Genomic DNA, 14,562 nt, shown 5'->3' on the forward strand with positions numbered 1-14,562 from the left:
TTCCCTTGCACAGCACGTCATTTGTGCTCACGTGACAATAAATACAGGTGACGATGCGGCCACTCGCGCAAGTCACGTTGATGTCAGTGGTAGTGGATCTGCAACTTCGCCATCAACTTATCTTGAATGAGATCCAGCAACAGACATGAGCGGGAGGATACTCTCCCACCGACTTGCTCCGCTGATGCGGACTGGCCTGGCACGCCATCTTCATAATGCAGGCTCGCGAACAGGCGGTCTACTTCGCGCGGATAGTGCCACTGTCAGAGGACGTGCTTGGCCGATAGGGTCAAATGGAATTCACAATGTGCCGGCTGTCCGAGCCTTTTCCTTCAGTCGCATGCTCCCAAAGCTTGCCCTCAAGCTTGTCCGCGTGCCTGCCATGTTTGGTGGAGCGACTATTGCGGGGTTGGCTTATTTCCAGTATCAAGCAACTCGTACGTGCTGTTTTGGATGATTTTGGATGATGTTAGAATTACTGGATGCTGACGGTTATCTTTAGAAGCTGGAAACTACGCAATGGATATGTTGAAGACCTTTGGGGAGACCGCCGGGAATACGGCATCAGGTATTTTCCAGAGTATTCAGGATGTGGCGGAACAAACACAACGCGGGTGGGAGAAGACAACAGAGGATGTGGATCTCCCAGAGTGGCTACAGAAAGTCCTCAGACTTGATGAGGAGTCCAAGAATCAAAGAGGCAGCTCAGGCGAAGGTGGCAGGGAGCCAAAGGAGGGCCGAGCTGCCGTGGGAGCAGCAGCAGCAACAGGTTCCGCGTTTGGTTACGAACAGTCGGACGAGGAAGATTCTCGACCCGAAAAGGAAGTCGCTGAAGATGACCAGATGATGCTGTTGACTCGCAAAATGATCGAAATTCGAAACATACTGCAAACAGTTGGCCAATCCGGAACCTTGACTCTTCCATCGATCGTCGTTATCGGATCTCAGTCTTCTGGCAAGAGCTCGGTTCTGGAAGCTATCGTGGGACATGAGTTCTTACCCAAAGGGTCAAACATGGTAACTCGCCGGCCCATCGAGCTGACCCTCGTCAATACTCCTAATGCTCAGGCGGAATATGGTGAATTCCCTGCTTTGGGTCTCGGCAAAATCACGGACTTTTCTCAAATCCAGCGCACTCTAACAGACTTGAACCTTGCTGTTCCTGACAAGGATTGCGTGTCAGACGATCCTATTCAACTAACTATCTACTCTCCAAATGTCCCGGATCTCTCAATGATTGATCTCCCGGGATACATTCAGGTGGCTGGCCATGACCAGCCTCCTGAGTTGAAGCAGAAAATCTCCGATCTCTGTGACAAGTACATCCAAGCCCCCAACGTCGTCTTGGCTATCTCTGCAGCCGATGTTGATCTGGCGAACTCGACTGCACTTAGAGCCAGCCGCCGCGTAGATCCTCGTGGCGAACGGACTATCGGTGTTATCACAAAAATGGACCTGGTCGACCCTGAGCGAGGGTATGATATTCTCACCGACAAGAAGTACCCTCTTCGCTTGGGTTATGTGGGTGTCGTGAGCCGGATTCCCCAAACCACTGCGCTCTTCTCTCGGGGCTCCGGAAACATCACCAGCGCCATCTTGAAGAATGAAAACGCCTATTTTTCAGCGCACCCAAGCGAATTTGGCCCTCACTCCGAAACCTCCGTTGGGGTCTCGACCCTGCGAAAGAAACTGATGCACGTTCTTGAGCAGACTATGGCATCCAGTTTGTCAGGAACCAGAGATGCAATTAGCCAGGAGCTTGAAGAAGCAACATACGAATTCAAAGTGCAGTACAACGATCGGCCTCTGAGCGCTGAGTCTTATCTCGCTGAGAGCTTGGATAGTTTCAAGCATTCATTTAAGGCATTTGCCGAAAGCTTTGGCCGCCCACAGGTTCGAGAAATGCTCAAGGCAGAGCTTGATCAACGTGTTATGGATATTCTTGCCCAACGATATTGGAACAAGCCTGTTGAGGACTTGAATCCTCCAATGACAGAGTTGGACCCTCTCAAGGATCTGCCCAAGGCTGATCCAGAGTCTCTGTTCTGGCACCGGAAACTCGATGCCTCCACGTCATCTCTGACAAAATTGGGTATTGGTCGACTTGCTACCACTGTAGTTGCCAGTGCTTTGCAAACCCATGTGGATCATCTTCTCTCATCTTCTACTTTTGCGTCTCATCCAGGCGCCCATAAGCAGATCACCGATGCCTGCAACAGCATCCTCAATGATCGGTTCTTCAGCACGAGCGATCAAGTTGAAAACTGCATCAAGCCCTACAAGTTTGAAATCGAGGTGGACGACTCTGAATGGTCAAAAGGGAGGGAAAATGTGAGCAAAGTGCTGAAGGAGGAGCTTCGAGCATGCGAGGTGGCTATGAAGCACGTGGAAGATCAGATTGGCAAGCGCAAGCTCAAGGATGTCATGTCTTTCATCGACAAGGTTCGAAAGGGCGATGTGTTATTGGAAGGCAATGGTGCTGGTGGAGCTGGAGGCTTCAGCTCTGCCCTTCTAGAGCGAGGTTTGTTACAGAGTGCTTCTCATATGTGCAGTGGCGTTTGATACTAATGTCTTTCCAGGCCGCGAGGGAGTTTTCCTCCGCGATCGAGTCGATCTTATCAAGATGAGACTTATGGCTGTTCGCTCGAAGCAGTGCGCCACGCTGAAGAACAAATACTACTGCCCGGAGGTATTCCTCGATGTCGTTGCGGATAAGCTCACCTCTACTGCGGTCCTTTTCCTCAATGTCGAGCTTCTCTCCGAGTTCTACTACAACTTCCCGCGTGAGCTCGACCTGCGTCTTGGTAGGCATCTCTCCGACGCCGAAGTTGAGCGCTTCGCTCGTGAAGACCCCCGAATCCGGCGCCACCTCGACATCATCCGTAAGAAGGAGCTGTTGGAGTTAGCCCTACAGAAGATCGAAGGTATTCGTCAACTCGATGGCCGCAGCTCGCACCGAAACTCGGACCGTGCGCAGAGTCCCAAAGAACCCCGAAGCCGTTGGAATATTTTCTAAGGATTATCTGTGATGACCCCTTGATTCGTTTCGCCTTGCCCCTCCATTTCTCTGTCTTCCCTGCTTGATACCTCTTCTATCCCTGGTCTTGTAATTTTGATACCTTTCTCTCGCTCCTCTATATTCCCTTTTCTCCTCGTTCTTCTCTGCTCCGGGCGGGATGCCCCCTCCCCTTTTTTAGACGGCTTGATGCCTGTACATATTCCACTCGCACTAATCTATCAGTGATACGATTTTTGAGCATCGTTTTGATTCAATAATAACAACATATTACGTAACAATAAAGATCCCAATGATTCGCCAGCTAACTTTTCTCCCTTTGCTTTCAAAAAGGCATCTGTATTATCTTCATCATTTCTAACCAAGACCGTTTGGCCTATTCTATATTACACATGCTGATTCTGTCTCGTCTCATTACGGCAATCTCCCGCAATGACAGTTCCGCAGTCCGTGAGCTCTACAGCTTCGTCCTGCACCTCGAGCTGCACAGTTTTCATGATTTGCAGCCCTTGACCACTATGCGCATGGCTGGTGGTAGGATCATCCTCCTGTTCATAGCTTCGTAGTGGATTTGTACTGTTGGTCCCTGACGAGCTGGGAGGAAGGTATTTGCGAGGGAATGTGTTTGAGGAGCCTCGTTTCGATGACTTCAATCTAGATGTCGACGTGCCGTCGGTATATGAAATGCCATTTTGGTCTTCGTAGGCGGCAAGGAATGATTTCAAAAAAGCCGACACTAGGCAAACTACGCCTAGTGCGAGGTAGATTTCTGTGGTGATTGTTGCAAAGGCGCCAGTCAAAATCGGATACTCCGACTCAATTTGCTTCTTTGTAAAGTAGAAGCGAAGCGCCGCAAGGGGGATCAGCCTTGCGAGTTAAAATCCGTTAGTTTGTTTGGAGGCCGTATATATATGTGATCTGACAACTCACACAACTCGGCTCTCAAGACCCAAAAGCACCATAAGCTTTTTTGAAACAGAGATTTTGACCTTGTAGATCGCCAGTCCGGCGTAGAGTAGAAGTAAGACTTCGGTGAAGATGTCCAGGCTGGTGATGGCTTCCCAGCGTGGAAGCTGTAACGGGGGTCAATTGAATAAGCGGGAAGTGGTATAATCTAGTTGAAAACCTACCAGGTTGCGACAGTGAGCGGCACTGATATCGTTCCATGGGTCATTGTGACAGCGCACGGCCAATAAAAGTATGGCAGCGATTATCCATGCGACAATGACCAGGAGAATGGCACGGATAAACCAGCGCCGGATCTGCGAGAACAGAGCCTCGTAGAACAAGCAAGTGGTGATTTTAGACAAACCCGACACTAAAATTGAGAGGATATCGGCAGCATACGCAGCCTTTGTTTGTGCTTGTTAGCATTGAACCGTCGCAATCGAATTGCAGCATAGGTAGATTACCTTGAGCATTCGTTCATCCATCGCCGTGACAGCCTCCATTCGCGTGCCCCAGCCGCAGTGGACCTGCACCAGCACCACACATGCTTGAAGAGATGCTACTAGCTATTGTAGATATGAGCCTGAGAAGAGGATATCATTGGTAACAGCAGAAGAAAGGGAAACCCATACCACGAGCACACCAAACATGTAGTCATCTTTCTGGACGATCCGCCTTTGATATGACGCAAAGATGCGTGCGGCAAGAGATGACAGAATTAAAACCAAATTTAGAGAGGTAATGATCACAATTGATCCACTGTGGTTGTTTTGGTTGTCGATGGTGAGAGGGGCGCTCATTCCCGAGTATATCGCCGTCGAAGAGGCCGCCATGATTGCTTAAAGGCCCAGAGTAAACCTCAACCGCATATCGCGACACTCCTACGACCCATACGGTAGTCGCATGTGGGGTTGGGGGGACGAAGGTTTAGGGCTCTATTTCTCTTCAAGTTTCCCCAGAGAAGGGGGGCAAGGGGCATCATCTAATCATATTTTTTTTGGATGCTGCCAAACGTGAGCCAGGATAAGGAACCACTCAGCCTTTTCCAGGAAACATCAAGGGTTAAACTGGGGGCTTCTCAGCCCGCTGATATCAGACCATTGCTTGGCCCGGGCGATCATGCCGATGGGCTGACGGTAAGAGGGGCGCAGTGCCCTGCTGGCGTTGCACAAGGGATCGTATTAGAGCGCTTTGCTGTCTTCCCCCTCCCCCCTTGCACTCATGCAGATAGCATGTGATGGGAGATACATATATGTACAAACAATGCAGACGGTGCAGCCAGTACAACAACCCGGTACACAGCCTGGATATCGCCCCAAATTCGAGGCCTTGCACTCCTGTCCCGAATCATACCCTATGCATCCTCAACCATGTCCGAATCTAGTAATCGTCAGCAGACTGACTTCTGCAGCGCTGCGGAGATTAAACACTATACGGCTGTGAATAGAGACTCCAATCGCGACCCAGATCATCAGATAGGGTCTTTCTCAGGTTTGCCTTGAGGGCGATCCCGGTATCTCATTCTGCAGCGTAACTCCCCACATGGTCACGGCGCATTGGAATGGACTCCTGCAACTCTCAGTTTAGTGCCACGGCTTGCGACCGTTCGTGACACACAGACCAAGATAATTCGGGTATCTGACCTTTTTCTTATTTTCTTTTTTTTGGGCGGCGGGGGGCCATCTGACAGCAAACCCGCTTAACCAGTCCGAATATCAATTAGACTAGGCTATGCTTGGTCAAGATAGAGTAATATAGTAACCCCCCCCCTTCCCCCCGTGTTCCCCGGGTACCAGCGCGCCCCTAGCGGGCCAAGAATCGGCGCCGGTTGCGGTCGCCCGCGCCCAGAAGATCGACAGCCTCCCGCAGGTGGTCCCAGGTGGTCCCCCAAGGGAAACCCTCCCCCCTCAGGGTTCAGTGGAGAGGGCCTGCTCTCCAGAACTATTCTAGACCCCTACGGGGCGTTCGATACTTATCTCTTCTTGTTAACCCTCATTGCGGTCTTTTTTTTTTTTTTTCTTGATTTCTCTTGCTTTCCGGTTTTGTTTTCCTCCCTGCTCAGTCGCGTCGCATAATGCAGGCCCCTACAAAGCCGCCCAGGCTAGAAACACAAGACACGGAAATCCACCCCATGGAGCCTATGGATCCCATGAACCAGGATGGTTCGCAGAGCCATAAGACAGCGACCGTGTTGGACGACAGTGATATGCACCGCATGGGAAAGGTTCAAGAATTAAAAGTATGTCTCCTCGTTTAGACTTGCCGCCATCGCCCTTAGATCTCACATTCCCAATCAGCGAAACTTGCGACCTGTGGCGGCATTGAGTTTTGCATCGGTCCTACAGGCAACCTGGGAGTTCATTCTGATGTGAGTGGCTATCGTTCAAAGCTGAACATAACTACATCAACGATATACTCTTGAGATCTTGAATCTTGGTTCTCACTCGACCCACCTCTGCCTATAGTTCCAATTCGCAAGGCCTCGAGAATGGCGGCCTACCTGGCTTGTTTTGGTCCTACATCTGGACGTTTATCGGGTTTGGATTCATCATCGCCTCATTATCGGAGATGGCGTCCATGGCTCCAACCTCGGGAGGACAGTATCATTGGGTGTCGGAGTTTTCCTCCCCGCGATATCAAAAGTTCCTGAGCTATATCACCGGTATGCACTTCGTTTTATTTTTTTTATTTTCTCCTTTCTGGTCTCCTACTCTCAACCATCCCATGAGAGAAATTCACAGTCACTCATCTGAATCTTTGCTTGCCTCTAGGTTGGATGTCGGTGTTGGCCTGGCAAGCTGGCTCGGCTTCGGGCTCTTTTTTGACGGGCACGATCATCCAGGGCTTGATCAGCGTCCGCAATCCAGATTATGTGTCGGAAAACTGGCAGGGCACGCTCTTCGTCTTTGCCATGGTCCTAGTAATCTATATCTTCAATGTCTACGCGGCAGACCTCATGCCCGTTCTGAACAACCTCCTGATGATTCTCCATGTCCTGTCGTGGACAGTGGTTCTCATCGTACTCTGGGCCATGGCTCCCCATCAGTCGGCGGAGGCGGTTTTCATCACGCAATGGAAGAACCTGGGCGGCTGGTCATCCATGGGGATCAGCGTTTTGATTGGACAGATCTCGGCCATCTATGGCTCTCTGAGTATGTCAACAACATTCTTGTCTCTGGCCCGGTATCACAAAATACTTCTCTATCACGAAGCCATGCTCTCTGACTACGCAAATGGATCAAAGACAAATAATTAACAAGTATGACTGCTCCCCCAGGTTCCGATGCAACTGCCCACATGTCCGAAGAAGTCAAAGACGCAGGCCGAAACGTGCCAATCGCCATTGCCTGGGGATACTTCAGCAATGGCATCATGGCCACCATCCTACTCATCTCCTTCCTATTTGCGACCCCGTCTGTAGAAGACGCGCTTGATGACAACACAGGCTTCCCCTTCCTCTACGTCTTCAAGAACGCGACTTCCGTTGCCGGCGTGAACGGCCTCACCGCAATCATCCTTATCCCCGTGATTTTCAGCAACATCCTCTTTAACGCCTCGACCTCACGGCAGACATTCGCGTTCGCCCGTGACAAGGGTCTCCCCTTTTCGCGGTGGATCGGGAAAGTCGACGCACGGAGACATATTCCCGTGAACGCCATCGGGCTGTCATGTCTGTTCAGCTGTGCGCTGTCGCTGATCAATATCGGCTCGCTGACGGCATTCAACGCGATCATCTCGCTGAACGTCGCCGCGTTAATGTACACGTACATCATCTCCATCAGCTGCGTGATCTACCGAAAAATCTGGCTTCCCGGGTCACTCCCTCCGCGCCGCTGGGATATGGGGCGGTGGGGGTTGGCGGTTAATATTGTGGCACTGCTGTATTCCTGCTTTGCCCTGTTCTGGTCTCTGTGGCCGAGTAATTACCCGGTGACGGTGGAGAATTTCAACTGGAGCGTGGTGATATTCGGAGGTGTGTTCTTCATCAGCCTGGGCATGTATATAGTCAAAGGACGGAAAGAGTACGCGGGCCCTGCAGTGATTGTGCAGCGGTGAGAATGGAGGAATGTGTATCAAAATGGGGAAGAGAAAAGTTGTTTCTATACATAAGCTACTTGATACCTTTTTTGGCTCATGGAACATACATTGATTGAACAAGATATCAAAAAGAAAAATAAGAAAAGCAAAGTTCATTGGTTAAAATATGGCAGTTTCTAGACAACGATCCCAGGCCCAGTCTATCTGTTCCCATAACGTACAACCCAAGAAAAAAAGAGAATCAAGAGCTTCCCAAAAAGAGGCGAATAAGAAAGAAAGAGTGCAGATTAATGCTTTTCCTCTCCAATCCCAGGCACGAAGAGGTCTGTCAGATGCGGCGAAAGTCCATTTCGAATCCGAATAGGCAGTTATACATGGTTGAGAAAGGGGGTGTGAACAAGGAAGCACCAATAGCAGGTCATCAGAAACGAGAACGGGCAGGGGATATGTCTATCAGGACGGAAGACGAAAACATAGAGGTGGCGGGGGCGTTTCAGAGGGTGAGCACACAGTCAGTTGTGTGTCGAGAGAATGGAGACATAAGGAAATGGGAGGGACGACTGTGATTTAACAACGGTCGTGACAGGCATGGCTTGGTGCATTTACTCCCGAGAGACATCACGGCCGAACAGGCGGGCCTTGATCCAGTCGACGGCGACCAGGACACGGTTGCGGGCTATTGAGAGTTAGTACCGAGTGAAATTAAATGGGGTTGAAAATATCGACGGTGACTTACAGCTGAAACACATGCTCAGGTAGGCACTGCGCCAGAAGAGGTAGGTCAAGGTACCACCACTAGCAATGTTGCCGCTCAGCCAGCTGATATCGGCGACGGCACGCTCCTTGCCAATGTAAGCCAGAGAACCCTGGTGAGAGTACTGGAATGGGCCAATTTGCTTGGTTCTCCGCAGCTGCTTCTGGCGCTCACGGATTTCGTCAAAGACCTGGTTACGCTCCTCGTCGCTCTTGGCCTTCGACTGCTCGCTCGACAGGGTCTGGAGCTCCTTTTCGATGGCATCAGTCTTGGCCATGGTGTTGAACAGGCGAGCCAAGAAAGCACCCTCTTGACCGGCAACCTGGGCAGTCGGAGCGTAGTTGGTGATGGCGCAGTCACCAACGGCCCAAACGTTCTCAGCACCGTTGACGACAAGGTACTCATTGACGGCAAGACCACGACGAGAGTCCTTTTGCGCGGGGATCTGGCTCATGAGGTCGCGGACCACGGGGCGGACGGCGTTACCGGTGGCCCAGACCAGGAGACCGTAGGGGATCTTCTCGATGGACTTGCTGCCGTCGGGGTTGGTTACCTGGGCCTCTATGTACTTGTCGGTGACGTTCTTGACCATGGTCTTGGTACGGATAGTGATCTCCTCCTCCTTGAAGGTGGATTCAGTATAGTCAATCAGCTGCTTGGAGAACATGGGAAGCACGTTGGGCAGAGCTTCAACCAGGGTGACGTGGAAGTTGTCCTGAATCTCAGGAATCCACTTCTTCAGGTCGTCGTTGAAGAAATCCTGCAGTTCACCGGCGAACTCGACACCAGTCGGGCCACCACCAACCACAACCATGTGCAGCAGGCGCTTGACCTCGTCTTCGGTCTGATCCTTGAACATAGCGGTTTCGACACAGTCCATAATACGCTTACGGATGTTCTGGGCATCGTTGACCTCCTTCAGGAAGCACGAGTTCTCGCGAACACCGGGAATACCTGCATTCCCTAGGTTAGTTCAGGTTCTCATCCAAAATGTCGGTCGCAATCCCACAAAGGGGTCATTAAAGAGTCACCCACCAAAAGTCGCGTTCTCGGCACCAACGCCGATCACAAGCATATCGAAGGGAACCTCAGTGTTCGAGATTTCACCCTTAATTTCGGAGTCGTCACTGATGTGAACCACACGCTTCTCGTAGTCGATCTTGGTGGCCTCGGCTTCGAAAAACTTCACATGAGCTTTCTTCTGGCGCAGAATGTTACGGATAGGCTCCATGATCGAGCGGTGCTCGATCAGACCGGTAGTACATGAGGGCAGCAGAGGGGTGAAGAGGAAATAGTTGCGGGGGAGACGACGACGACGTTGTAGTTTTCAGTATCGAGCTTCTTCAGGAGAGAGACGGAGCCCCAGCCGGTACCTGTCGAGCACAATGACAATTAGCGACCTCTTCTGGGATGGGGTCCCTGATCGTGGATTCGACCTGCGACCACGGGCGAAACCTACCAAGAATGACCAAGGTCTTCTTCTCGGGGTCGACCTCGAACTGATCCTCGGGATGACGCAAAGAATAGATGCTATAGACCAGGGCGCCGGTCAAGCCGAGACCGCTCAGCCAGGTCAGACGCCAGGCCCAGCGCAGAGCGCGAAAGCGCTTCTTGGGCTTCGGAGCCGGGGAGGGAGTGGGAGCGGCATCGGCGTAACCGCGACGGGCGACGCGCGAGATGGAGATGTTGGACCGGATGGGAGCCGCGCGAAGGGCGTTGGAGGTCGCGATGGAGCGACGCGACACCGATGACAGCTGCATCATGGACCGGGAGGCCATTGAGCGCATAGCCAGCGTGGTGCCAGCCATAATGAGGTGGGAAGGGGGGGAGGTTGGTGAAGGGGCGCACCAGTGCAGTGGAGCGTTGGAAGGAAAGAAGAGAAAGGGAGAGGCGATTAATGATTAAGGGGAAAAAAATCGATAAGGGCCGTTCAGCTGCGTAAATTGCTGTTTCGGGCGAATCGGTGTAATCGGGGCGGGAACCACAGGCTTTTCTTGCCTTGTCCGAGTCCAGATAGTATGGCCTCGGTGAACCTATACTTCTTCCAGGACTCCACTTCCCTTTTTCCTCACGTCTTGAAATTGAATCAGTTATATTCTCGATCAATTCCTCGCTAACATGATGATATCACGGTCATTATGTCGAGGGCAAGGGCTATGGAATTACACGGGTTTTTTCCACTATGGATCGACAAGGCAGCAGGACCTTCCGGCCCCGGTTTTTTGCTTAGCAGCGGCCAAATGCCCGGAAAAATGAACTGGAAAAAAAAAAAAAAAAAAAAAAAAAGGGCAAAAGAAAAATTGGAGACGTGAGGGGAGCTCGCTCCCGGTGAGGAGAAATTAACCGCTGAGGAGAACCTCCTGTCAATGTGTTAATTGCGCTCCACATCAACATAGAAAAAAAATATATACAAACGCAATCCCCTCACGAGCATTTCTCACTCCAAAAAAAAAAAAGCTCGCTGTGAGCTCAATTGCTCGGTCGTTGAACATGCTCCCCCGCCACATCCATCATAGCCCTACAAGGTCACTTGGTGGCCCCGGAATCACCCGTGGCACCCGGAAGATTCAGCGTAGCTCCCAAGCAGCCCCATCTCGCCAGCTCGACCGGGCGTAAACCTTCCTAATGAGAAGAATCTGGGGAAAAGATTGTCTGGTCCACATGACGAATCTATCACGCCCCGGTTTCTTCCTGTTGCTTCCTTAGCCTATCCTCCAAGTCGCTCGGCTCGGCATAAGTCGGCCCTAATCAACCCCCCCCCCACCCCACCCTTTGCTGAGGGGGGAGAAGCCCCCATCCTCGTTAAATTCCAGATCAATTGCTTTTTGAGAGCTCTGGAGCTATTAAGCGGTAACCCCTTGAAGTGGTCCTGGTCGTAGAGAAACATGTCCCCGGAAGCGATTGTACCATAATGAAACACACCCCGTTCGAAATTTCGATTTCTCTCATTCTAAGGAGTCAGCTGGTTTTTATTGATCCCGAGCCACTTTGGTTGACATAGCTGCACTATACTTGTGGAAATGCGCTTAGGATTGGCTGGAAGTGAGTCAACACCTCCTTTTTAGACATATAGATAGCTATCAGCGTGTTTAGCTAGTTATCCTAGAAGGATAACTATATATCGAGTTCTTCGCCGATTCTAGCTTGCTAAACGACTATCAAAATGTAAGATCCCTTTGGGATTAGCTACTGCATTTAAACGACGGTATTTTATATCAAAATAGCGAAGAATAACTGATTCTTCTAGGATTTAGAAGTAGATATTTTCCGACGAGTATTCTATTCAACGAATATCGAATGCTAGCCCTAAATATTATTAGAGATTTACTTCTTAGGCCTATAGGCGTGATCTTATCAACAAGCAGGTTTATATTAAGGATATTTCGCAGATAGTTTAGGGTGCTATCTAGCTTAGTAGTCGATCGATGTTATGGAATAACCACATTCGATATTATTCCGGCCGACCGGCTCGTTTCGGATATGAATCTTGCATATAACGATATTTGTTTATAAAGGAGAACAAGTTAGAATCGGATCCCTTTACCGTTAATCCTCCGGCAAGTAGCAGGATAACGACATTTAGATTATAGAAAGAGAACCCCTTATTCTTTGGAACTGAATCTTGAGGAGATTCAGTTATTAGAATATTATACCTTTACTATTCTTCCTCGATACTATTTCGATTCAATATTGTATTCATTTTTCTTACCTGACTAACAAGCCGCTACCTATACTAGACCTGACCCGCGGGCCGTGCTATAGCCTATGTATCCTCACGTTGCTTGACAACCAGTTCAAAACATTAGAATACTAGATAACTTCACAATTAAATAAAAGATTCATTTATATGCACCAAGAAATATACTCAATCATAAGGCCCTCTCGACAATATTCAGTGTCAATATCTTAAATCACTTGCCCTACTTTTCCCCCTATAGTTAAGGGTACCCTATGAAAGCATCGTATTACGATCCTTCAATCCCCATAGGATTGGAACGTTGCTAGTGTAGAGAAGACTCAAAGGTTCATTAGGATTAATTGTCGTGAAGATATTAGAAAATTCTAGAGGAAAGCTAGGATGGCTTACACATCGCGAGAATCTATTGCTAATTTTGGTGACAAAGCATAGAAAAACAGTGAACGATATATTTTTATCGCTCTGCGACCGCACTCCTTACTTATGAATGTGTTCAGAGTGGAGGATTATTGACAGCGGGTATCAATTCCTCTACAGGAGTAAAAATGATTTGTTTTTCTTTGAATGCGACATTCTTGTCGGTTTCAAGTTGAAAATGATATAGAAGTAGATTGTCCTTGATCAGGCAAAAAGGGGGGGAGGTAGAGCATCGAAGAAGGTATGATAGGGCTGGTGTCATCCCTGTAGAATCATATCGAGGCTTTTCACAGAAATGAAAAGTCCAAAAAAATAGAGGTGTAGCAAGCAGGAAATTCGGAAAGAATACCCTGCCGTCATGCTGGGCAGCAGCAAATCACGCTGTAAAGAAAGAAGTGCAAAGTCCTTTCTTTGAATGCGTGTCATTCTTTCTGAGTCTACCCAAAAAAAAAATCTGTTTGTTGCAAATGACCAACCCATGGGCCGTCACCTTGTTGGGAACTGTCATTGACAAGAATGGAATCCATTGTTGGGTATACATTATGGCCAGGAATCAAATCAGGCCAGGGCTGAAAACTAAGTTGAATATTCGACTCAAAATCTGACTGGGGATTGTTGAAGCCTGTTCCAGGCATTGGATGAGATGGTATGAATCTTGAAAAACGTTTCAGGATCTTTTTTTCTTCTTCCGTCAGTTGATGCAGAGCGTGACTGGTTTTTATGGCTTCTATCGGGGTCATGTCAGCTTCCATTCATTGAAAGAACGATAGGCATGTGAGCTCACTCAACAGATCCATCCCGATCTCCCAGGTATGTGCGAACTTTTTCAAGAGCCCTTCGATTAGTACGCGACCGAGGCTGACCGATGAATCCAGAAGTGAATCCGGTAGACCACACATAAGGTGATGGGAAGAGATCAAAGTCCATGCTATGAGGGGTTGGCAGGTGGCGAATGCATTACTTGGCCAAGAATCCACTATGTAGGTAAGTTCAGCATTGAAGGCGCGAAGGGATGATATGCGCGAGTCGAAAACTGGAGGAGTTGGGTCCGAGGCGTCCGTTGGGGCTTGCAGGGCCCTCTGTGCAGATAGCAGCAGGTGTGTACCGATGACCCAATTCCTTTCGGTCATTTGATCAGGCGGGAGAAGGATCTGAAAGGGGAGATGGAATCCCTCCGGCAGGGCAAGGCGGAAACAGTGAAAGGACAATTTTATTGTCTGTTTTTCTTGCTCATTTCTGGACTGAGGTGTAAGAGCAATCGAGGTGAGGTAATTTGCAACCAGGAACCAAGCTCGTGGATTTTGATTTTCTGATCCGATCAAAGATTTCCAAGCCTCTTCGGGTGACGATTTGAGGGTAGTTGAAGCAGTAGGCGTCCCAGAAAACCATCTTTCGTCGGAGATGGGAAGAAAGACGGCAAATTCCTCCCGAGGTATGGCGTAAGATCTGTCGCAAGTGAAAGATGCGAAAGTATCAAGTTCCCAAACCAGCCACCAAGCTCTTCGCCGTTCTTCAAGTTGTATCCATTCATTGATCGTAACGAGATTACTGCCTCCACGGTCTGTTTTCTCGAGTTCCATTTCAAATGCCAAACGTACTACGATGCCCGTCAACACCCAGGCTTTCGAAGAATATCCATCGGTTTGGAAGAGAAAGGCAAGAAGAATTGACCCTTGCAAATGACGCATGCTT

The 14,562-nt window shown here is 49.6% G+C and overlaps 4 protein-coding genes across 4 annotated transcripts; 2 read left to right on the plus strand and 2 right to left on the minus strand.

Moving 5' to 3' along the window:
* Nucleotides 1–145: 145 nt before the first annotated feature.
* Nucleotides 146–3,016, plus strand: N7462_005525 (dynamin-related GTPase MGM1; the record flags this gene model as incomplete). Its single annotated transcript, XM_057077243.1, has 3 exons — nucleotides 146–437; nucleotides 503–2,521; nucleotides 2,580–3,016. The coding sequence occupies 3 exons, from the start codon at nucleotides 146–148 to the stop codon at nucleotides 3,014–3,016; spliced, it is 2,748 nt and encodes a 915-aa protein (XP_056932823.1).
* Nucleotides 3,017–3,402: 386 nt separating this feature from the next.
* Nucleotides 3,403–4,797, minus strand: N7462_005526 (uncharacterized protein; the record flags this gene model as incomplete). The annotated part of the gene is made up of 5 exons (XM_057077244.1): nucleotides 3,403–3,883; nucleotides 3,947–4,089; nucleotides 4,147–4,368; nucleotides 4,429–4,530; nucleotides 4,597–4,797. 5 exons carry the CDS (start codon nucleotides 4,795–4,797, stop codon nucleotides 3,403–3,405), a joined length of 1,149 nt encoding a protein of 382 aa, XP_056932824.1.
* Nucleotides 4,798–6,038: 1,241 nt separating this feature from the next.
* N7462_005527 (GABA permease) lies at nucleotides 6,039–8,020 on the plus strand (the record flags this gene model as incomplete). Its single annotated transcript, XM_057077245.1, has 5 exons — nucleotides 6,039–6,203; nucleotides 6,262–6,332; nucleotides 6,430–6,626; nucleotides 6,736–7,116; nucleotides 7,242–8,020. The coding sequence occupies 5 exons, from the start codon at nucleotides 6,039–6,041 to the stop codon at nucleotides 8,018–8,020; spliced, it is 1,593 nt and encodes a 530-aa protein (XP_056932825.1).
* Nucleotides 8,021–8,604: 584 nt separating this feature from the next.
* N7462_005528 (uncharacterized protein) lies at nucleotides 8,605–10,564 on the minus strand (the record flags this gene model as incomplete). Its single annotated transcript, XM_057077246.1, has 5 exons — nucleotides 8,605–8,678; nucleotides 8,739–9,719; nucleotides 9,792–9,957; nucleotides 10,011–10,129; nucleotides 10,216–10,564. The coding sequence occupies 5 exons, from the start codon at nucleotides 10,562–10,564 to the stop codon at nucleotides 8,605–8,607; spliced, it is 1,689 nt and encodes a 562-aa protein (XP_056932826.1).
* Between the last annotated feature and the right edge of the window lie 3,998 nt (nucleotides 10,565–14,562).

The sequence above is a fragment of the Penicillium macrosclerotiorum genome (assembly GCF_028827735.1).
Source record: "Penicillium macrosclerotiorum strain IBT 26536 chromosome Unknown utg000006l_segment0_segment0, whole genome shotgun sequence".
Classification (NCBI taxonomy): domain Eukaryota; kingdom Fungi; phylum Ascomycota; class Eurotiomycetes; order Eurotiales; family Aspergillaceae; genus Penicillium; species Penicillium macrosclerotiorum.